At 31.7% G+C, this 9,421-nt stretch overlaps 1 protein-coding gene across 3 annotated transcripts; it reads right to left on the reverse strand.

The window, feature by feature from the left end:
- Positions 1 to 205: 205 nt before the first annotated feature.
- LOC111682460 (KAT8 regulatory NSL complex subunit 3) lies at positions 206 to 7,805 on the reverse strand. Of its 3 annotated transcripts, none has more exons than XM_023444423.2 (7): positions 7,231 to 7,805; positions 5,137 to 5,462; positions 4,547 to 5,073; positions 4,191 to 4,488; positions 2,990 to 3,333; positions 1,878 to 2,729; positions 206 to 1,303 (listed from the first exon to the last, which is right to left on the reverse strand). In XM_023444423.2, exons 1-7 carry the CDS (start codon positions 7,390 to 7,392, stop codon positions 492 to 494), a joined length of 3,321 nt encoding a protein of 1,106 aa, XP_023300191.2. In that variant the 5' UTR covers positions 7,393 to 7,805; the 3' UTR covers positions 206 to 491. The 3 variants fall into 3 exon arrangements, with proteins under 3 accessions (XP_023300191.2, XP_023300192.2, XP_023300190.2); XM_023444424.2 differs by lacking the exon at positions 7,231 to 7,805 and adding an exon at positions 6,715 to 6,932; XM_023444422.2 differs by lacking the exon at positions 7,231 to 7,805 and adding an exon at positions 6,008 to 6,932.
- Between the last annotated feature and the right edge of the window lie 1,616 nt (positions 7,806 to 9,421).

Here is a 9,421-nt window from a genome sequence, read left to right on the forward strand (position 1 = left end):
TAGTCTTGTCTATAGTCTAGTCTTTAGTCTTGTCTATTATCTAGTCTTAAGTCTTGTCTATAGTCTGAAGTTATTCTAGTCTATAGTCTAGTCTGCAATCTAATCTACAACTTATTCAATAGCGGAATATCGAACTTATTGGAGATAATTCTAACAAACAAGAGTTATTTCTTAAAATCGGCGTAAATCTGTAAAAATAACAACATTTTCTTTATTTAATTTTCATATTTACTTTATTTTTTAAGTTTTATGCATGAAAATATTTCTTTAACATAAATACTAAAAGCTAAATTACCAAAGTATGATTTTCATCATTACACAACTACAAACTAATAAAAATAAAACTTGAAAGTAAAAAAAAATAAAACAAAAATAAAATTTCTATGAATTCAGTTCAAGGTAAAAAAAGTAATGATGATCGAGCCGAAAAATTAAATTTTTTAGCACGACAAATCTAAAAAGAAATCACTTTAACAGCAAAAACTAAAGGTTTAATCACTCTTTGTAGTGGGTGTAGTACGATTAATGGGATTTAGGGTGATAATTTTTGGTGAAGTTTGTATGTTAGAGGCTGATGATGAGGAGGACGAAGCAGGCGATGATGACGCTGTATCAATAGCGGTGACAACATCTTGAGCAGCAGAAGTGTGTACAGGTGAGGAAGTAATGGTAACACTACCGGGTGGTAATTTTCTTACTGTTAAATTACGATTCAACAATTGAGTGGTTAAATGGGGAGGCAATTGTTTGAGACCTCCCGACTTGACTACTATATTACGTATTTGCGGTTTATCGGTTGAGATAAAGGTAGCATTAGGATTATTAATGATTTGTATTTGTGGTAAATTTTTCGTTTGCACATTTAATATACCCGAGGGACGAGTTGGCGTAGTAACTGGTGAAGTAGTAGTGGTATGATTCAAAGCTTGTAAATTGATTTGTTTAACTGATGAAGCTATGGGAGAAGTGCTGGTGGTAATATGAGTACCCGGTCTTGGTACTAAGGTAGCGGTGGCGGTTTTTGAATTAGTCAATACAACTTTAGTGTATTTATTTAATTGTTGAGAGATATTAGAACGAGACAGTATGTTGGGACAAGGTTTCATTGTATTACGATTGATAAACACGACTTTATTAGGTTTATTGCCAACGATCTGTTGGGATTGTAGAAATGTGCCTGGTTTGTTGATAACATAAGTGCCACTGGATGTTGAGGCTGTAGCAGCTGGTGTTGTGGTACTAGGAGGATTAGCTTCTTTTATAATTTTCTGACTAATTATTAGCTGTCCAACACCGGATGAACCTAAAATAAAAGGTTGAAGTAAATATATATATATATTTTATAATAAGAATGACTCTTCCTAATTACGACAGTTCTTATAGAAGTTTCTTAAAGAACAGAGCTAAAACTGCACAAGAACTAAAACTGAACTAGAACTGAACTAGAGCTGGATTAGAACTGGACTAGAACTGAACTAGAGCTGGGTTAGAACCGGACTAGAACTGAACTAGAACTGAAATAGAACTGAACTAGAACAGAACTAGAACAGAACTAGAACTGAACTCGAACTGAACTCGAACTGAACTAGAACTGAACTAGAACTGAACTAGAACTGAACTAGAACTGAACTAGAACTGAACTAGAACTGAACTAGAACTGAACTAGAACTGAACTAGAACTGAATTAGAACTGAACTAGAACTGAACTAGAACTGAACTAGAACTGAACTAGAACTGAACTAGAACTGAACTAGATCTAGAACTAGATCTAGAACTGAACTAGAACTGAACCAGAACCGAACTAGTATTGAACTAGAACTGAAGTAGAACTGAACTAGTCCTAAACTAGAACTGAACTGGAACAGAACTACACTTACCTTTACCGGTTGTAACTGTTGATGGTTTAGTCTCCGTACTTGATGAAGCATCTGATAAATTTCCCTCATTATCAGCAAACAATATAGGCATATCGATAATATTCCCTAAATCCAAATTACTTGATGATGTCGAAGGTGAAGGTGATACCGTTGATACAGGATGTAATGTTTTCGCTGAGGACAATTGCAAAGTAGAATTGCCATTGGCATTTTTAATAACAGTATACTTTTGTTGACCACCCACGGCAGTTGCAAATTGTGTCGTCTGGCCATTGGGCGTTTTAAGTGTAAAGATATGTTGACCTGTGCTAGTAGTACTGGGGCTGGTGGTAACAATACTACCAATTCTAGGGCCACCGGTAACATCTCCCTGAGTAGATCCAACCACGGGAGAAGTTTTGATAGTATAAATCTTAGATTGAGATTGTAATGATGTAGGTTTTAATTGTACAAACTGGTTAGAGGGTATCATTTTGATTTTGGTACCCACTGCCGGAGTAGAACCAATAATCAATTGTTTTTGTTGGGTATTAAGTAGAGTGGTAGTCTTAATGGGTGCTGTTTTAGTAGGCTGAGTCACCAGTTCAAAATTGGTTATAATTTTTTGAGGATTTGAATCCGTACTAACATTGCTGGTATTCAAATCAGTATCATTAGAATCGGAGATAAGAGATTGTATAGCCATGTTGAGGTCATCATTGGTTATGTTACTAGGCGATAAGTGTTTCTTAAGCGGCTGAGACTTGCCCACCATTACCGGTGTTGAAGTGTGCATTTGAGTTATTTTTGCTGTGCCAGTAGTTGCAGTCGAAGTAGAGGTGTTGGGTATGGGTCGTGTACGAGGACGACCAACTAAGGATATAAAAGAAATCATAGTTAGTGATTTTTGCTATAAACAGTTTTAAATATTGAAATAATAGAAATTTTGCAAATGTTACCCTTTCTTTTGACTTGAAAAGGATCTTGAATTTTAGTTTTCTTAGGAGGTTTAGGTTCTTTGTTATATTTCTTAGTTTCTTGATTTTGTTTTTTTTATATAAATAAAATGCATGAAATAATACAATAATGAAAATAATTGTTTGTGAATGTTTTCTTTCTGAGGTAAAACTTACTTATATGTTTTGATTTAGCTGGTGTAGCTTCCTGATCTCCTCCCTCATTTTTACGTTTACGTTGGTATACTCCGGTTGTTTTCTCACCAGTTGTGGTTTTATTTAATTTATTATAGAATGTACTATTAATAACAGTTGGTGTACGTGGTCCTGGTGGATTTGTTAAAATTTTCTTTATAAAATCATAAACTTCATCAACAACCATGGTATCAACCATGGATTGGGTAACATTTTCAATTTTCCTTCTAGACTTTGGTACTCTTAAAACATCATCGGCACTGCCAACAACAACCAGAAAAGATTCAGATTGCATTTTCTCACGCAAAGATTCGATTTCCTCGGGGCTGAAAATAAGGAAAGACAGTCAAAAAGATTACTCTATCTTCAAGATTATGGTCAAGATACTCTATCTTCAAGTCATGACTATACTCAAGAATAGTCGAGACTATAAGTCAAAACTCTAGACTAGAAATGAAGCAAAACTACAGACAGGTCAGATGAAAATAAGGAAACACAGTCATAGAGACTACTTCACCATTAAGACTATAGTGACTAATATATTGTCATTACGATAGATTGTAGATCGATTTATAGTTTAGACTATAAATCGATAGATAAGATTATAAATGATCTATAGTCAAAACTATAAACTGATCTATAGAAAACATTATAGACTGATGTGTATGAAACTATATTGATCTATAGCCCATCTATCTATCTATCTATCTATCTATCTATCTATCTATCTATCTATCTATCTATCTATCTATCTATCTATCTATCTATCTATCTATCTATCTATCTCTCTATCTCTCTATCTATCTACCTATCTACCTATCTATCTATCTATCTATCTATCTATCTATCTATCTATCTATCTATCTATCTATCTATCTATCTATCTATCTATCTATCTATCTATCTATCTATGTATCTATCTATCTATCTATCTATCTATCTATCTATCTATCTATCTATCTATCTATCTATCTATCTATCTATCTATCTATCTATCTATCTATCTATCTATCTATTTATCTATCTATCTATCTATCTATCTATCTATCTATCTATCTATCTATCTATCTATCTATCTATCTATCTATCTATCTATCTATGTATCTATCTATCTATCTATCTATCTATCTATCTATCTATCTATCTATCTATCTATCCATCCATCTTTCCATTATGTTATTACCTTGATCTTGCTGAATTCTGTCCCACCACAAACAGAATGGGAACTTTGATATCTAATAGACGATCATCTGGTGTACCGCGTACACCATTATAGGTATTATAAGCAAAACCCATACAAACTACACACGCAACATTCTCTGACATGGCCACTTGTAAGGCCAAAGAAGCACCAGCATTAAAACCAATTAAAATTATGCTACGTTGAGAATTTTCATTGCGTAATTCATGAATTTTAACCCGAGTCAAAGAGACTATTTGCTCCGCTACCTGTTCCAAGGGTTGACGTGAAATGTGGCCACCTGAAATAGAGATATGAATCAATAATCTGTTTAAAATTATAAAGTAAAACACACTTACTTGTCATGGGCAAAGTAACTTGTACAATTTGTGTTATGGTAGCTAAATGTTGATACCATTTTTGCAAACGATTTGGCACTGGACCACTAGTGGGCATTGAGGGTAATGCTACAATAACAGCATTATGAGCTAATTTACGTATTTTAGTGGCAATTTGTGGTTCCCATTTTTTCTTCATAACAGGTGCCAATAACTCTTGACTAACATTTAATGGACGACCAAATAACATTTTATCCATGAGTGTGGGTAATTTAGATTTTAAGGTTTGTAGAATATCTAAATATGATGCCATATAGGTAGAAGGTAAACAGTCCATTAATAAACAATGTAACCATTGTGTAAGACGTGAATCCCAGGCCACCGAAGCTAAAGCTTTACGCATGCGGGAAGCAGATTTATCCACTACCACCCTTCTTTGCATGGCCTCATTGGGTCGTCCAGCATTCGATAAGCGTCCCAATTGATCATTATCCAGAATACGAGCAACTTTCGAAAATAAATTCTTTTGCATATTTGACCAGCCAATTCTAGAAAACATAACTTTTTTTTAAATCTTTTCTTTTAGAAAATAATAATATAATTAAACTTACTGATTAACTCTCGATTCCCAGTCATCATCATCGGCATTTATATTTTTTACATATTTAGCTATACGTGCACATTCATTCATGGCCTCTTTGGCGGCTATTTCATTGTAAGATGGTATGGGTGCCTGATGAGCATCTGATAAATCTTCTTCTACAGGATTGGTATGACATGAGGGACACTGAGGCGGTCTTCGAACTAGTATTGTTCTAGCCGGTTGAAGACCATTACTTATTTCAATGTTATTTTGTGGTTTTGGTGTTGTATCTCTTATATAGCTGTGTTCCATTTTATTACTTTCTGTAGAGGTATCAGCTGTAGCAGTGGTACTCTAGAAAATAAAATTTCCAAGAAAAGAGAATTAAAATGGTTTGAAAAGATATATTATATCATTTTCTCTATGATTCTTAACAAAAGTATAAAGGACTCTGATTCTCAATAATTTCCTTAAGAAAAAATCGTCAGAATCTAAAAATGCTTCCGTAGGAAATACATCTCAGATTCTGACCACTTTTCTGTAGGATTAATGTGCCTGATTTTGTGTGCTATCTATAGGAAATCTGAGATTCTATTTAAACACTTCTCTATAGAGAAAAATGCCCCTGATTTTCATCAGTTTTCTAAAGAAAAATTGTATTAGATTTTAAGCATTTTTTTAAGTTAAATTTGTTTGATTCTAATCGAAAAATTTCTTTGATACTGAAGACATTTCTATAAGAACAACTTCTCTGATTCTTTGATATTTTCTGTGGTAAATATAGGAAAAACATTTCTTTTGGAAAATAACAAAAATTTTGCTGGAAAAAGTTTAAATTTTGAATAAATTTCGTGTTAATGAAAGAGAACCTCACAACAAAAATTTAACAAAAAATTTACATTTATTGTTGTAGATGTTGTTGGAGATACTATAGATGCTGTTGTGGCTGATGTTACAGCAGTCACACCTAATGCTGTACTAATATTGTCAACTAAGGCGGTTGTTTTTGTGGCAACAATAGTTAATTGTGGACGTTTAGCTGCAACAATGGCCACATTCAAATTACCATCCACTTCAACGTCTCCACTAAATTGAGAAGTAGTAGATATTGTTGTGGATGTCGTCGTTGTCGTTGTTGTTGCTGTTGTTATTAATGGTGATGTTATAGTTGCTGTGCTATTTGTTGCTGTTGTGATTATAGTTGTAGCTAAAATAGGCTTTATAATGCCCTTAAAATCTTTAATAACAACATTTCCTAAATTTGTACTTGTAACACGGCCACTTGGTGTAGTTTGTTTGGCTGTTAATGTTGTATACAATTGTTTTTGTTTGGTATGTTGTTGCTGTATTAATAGCTGTTGTTGTTGCTGTTGTGTTGGAGATTTTTGTATGGGTGTTAGAAATATTGTTTTTGTCAGGGCTATCCTGGGTGCCGTGGTTGCTGCTGTCGTTGTTGTTGTTGCTGTTGCAATTTTTTGCAAAGCATTTGCCTTTATATCATTTTCAAAATCAGAACACGACGACTGCATTTTGTCATGGTAATCGATTTAAACAAAATATATATATTTTTTTTACAAATTAATAATACTTTTTTTACAGCACTAACTTTAATTAATAGAGCGAGAGCAATTTTTTTTCTTATGTTGTTGTAGTGTATGCTTTTTACACATGCAAAAATTCCAACTGGACTTTGCTTTAAACACTATATTTTGCACTAAATTTATAATATTTTATCAGCAATATTTATAATACATTTAAATATATTAATATTTTCAATTTAACACAAATAGCTAAATATTTTTTTTACTAATATGTGCAAAATTATATTTTTTTACAACAGCCGCATACAATTATATATTTTTTACAACTACAAATATGGCGTCACACCATAGAAACAATATTGCCACCTCGTTGAAAAAACTAGCTGTCAAACTGTTTTACCCTTGTTAAAGCTATAGCGGCTATAGCGTCTCTCTCTCTCTCTCATATTTTATAAAATGTCAAACAGCGTTATCACCCATACAACAAAAATACATGTCTAAAATTCTTATTGTATGAAAAATGTATTTGAATTTTCTTTATTTTATTCCTTAAAACTAAACTCCTTCACTATAAAACTTACCCCTCCATCATCTTCTGGTTCTTGTTGAGTTTCTGTTTCGGGTTCTGTGTCCGCTTCAGGCTCGGTTTGTTGTTCTTCCTCATTTAGTAAAGCTGATAGTTTAGATTTTGTATCAATGTCTTTCTTTTGCACAAATTCCTCGAACAGTTTAATAAAAGACATTTTTCTTTACAAACTCGTAACACTTTTATATAAATTTTTCTATAATCACAAAACTTATTTGTGTTCTAAAAAAATGTACACGTTTTTCATATGTTTAAAACAATTATAGCTTTAGGATTTCTATTAACACAATGTTGTGAGAAAAAATGTTGGCCTTCTTGTCTGGTTTATGGCCATCAAAACAATTGTTGTTTTTAATGACGAAATTCTTTGGTTTAATTAGTTATTTTTTTAAAAATATTTTTGTTACACCTGTAGTTTATTGTCGGTTTTGCAAGTTTTCTTATATATTTAACTTTTTGAGCTATTTATTTATATTAATTTATGGCAATTTATAGAAATTTGTGTAGGAAAAAACACGATTTGCGGTGGCTGTATTTTTTCTAAATTGTTGCTGTTGTGAAATTTTTGACAGTTTTATGGGCAGAGGCCTGCGTCAAACGTTTAAAAGCCGAAAAGAAAAACAACGAAAAGCCGTTGAGAATTAAGAAATATTAACGGCGTTATAAAATTATCAGCATGACGGATAGAAGAAATAAGAATTATTCCAAATTTAAAAGTATCGGTGAATAAATGAGACCACTTTTAAAGAAATCGCTTTTTTGTCTAAAAATCGTTTTGAAATGGTGACTTTAAAATAAATTTTATTGCTGTTGAATTTTTTAATTTTAACAGTTTAAAACATTTTAAATTTATTTTGCAAACAAATTTAATTTGAAATTATAATTAAAATTCTTGCAATTATTAGCATGACGGATAGAAGAAATAAGAATTATTCCAAATTTAAAAGTATCGGTGAATAAATGAGACCACTTTTAAAGAAATCGCTATTTTGTCTAAAAATCGTTTTGAAATGGTGACTTTAAAATAAATTTTATTGCTGTTGAATTTTTCATTTTAACAATTTAAAATGTTTTAAATTTATTTTGCAGTTATTAATGCAGTTATTAACAGTATAAATTGGGAGCATTAAAGTTTACCAATACATATTCAATTTCATTGTGTTTCGGAAAAATTTCTCGCTTTAAAAAATACAGAAACTATATACATAATCGACCAATTGCAATTATTATCATATTTTTACGATCAGTTAAATTACTTAATTTGCCCTCTGAATGACGATAGCCAATTAAAACGTTTCTACGACACATTCGTAATTCGTTTTGACATGTTTTTTTTTTTTATTCATTATTTGTGTATGACACAAAAATACGATTGTTAAATTATTTTAACATATTATGTTATATATTTTCTATTTATTTGCTTTTTTGTGATTTTATTTTTTATTTGTCTTCAACCAATGAAAACAAACATCTGATTATGATTAATACCCGATAAAAAGAGATGAAACTCATTCATTCCCAATTCGTACGTAATTCAAACTGAAACTTGTGTAATTCGTAGCAGAAATTTTGTATGGACAATCATGTAATTCAGTACGTAACTGAGAGTGGAATGATGAATGGAAGAGTTAATTATGAATAATTGCATCGTGTAAACGGGTTATATACAGCTTACAATATTAACATAATATTTAAAAAAAATGCTGTAAGAATACATCTGGTAACTTTCAACAAACAATTGTCAACACGTGTATATTTCTAGATGTTTACATCTGCGCCAATCTTTAAATTTTAAACGCCGTTCGAAAAGGTGTGACAACAGGAGTAAAGACTTTGAGAACATAAATTATGGTAAGGCAGTGTTCGTAATAAGCAACATAATTGGTACAACGGTAACTAAACTCACCACGGCATTCTAAACTAACAAATAACTAACGAACTAACTAGCCAACAAACTAACTAATTGAATAACAAACTCACTATCCAATTAACTAACAAAATAACTAACTAACCAACTAACTAACTCACTAATTAACAAAGTAACCAACTAACTAACTAACTCACTAACTAACTATCTGACTAACTAACTAACTAACTAACTGACTATCTATCTATCTATCTATCTATCTATCTATCTATCTATCTATCTATCTATCTATCTATCTATCTATCTATCTATCTATCTA

The sequence above is a fragment of the Lucilia cuprina genome, chromosome 6, assembly GCF_022045245.1.
Source record: "Lucilia cuprina isolate Lc7/37 chromosome 6, ASM2204524v1, whole genome shotgun sequence".
In the NCBI taxonomy this organism is placed as follows: domain Eukaryota; kingdom Metazoa; phylum Arthropoda; class Insecta; order Diptera; family Calliphoridae; genus Lucilia; species Lucilia cuprina.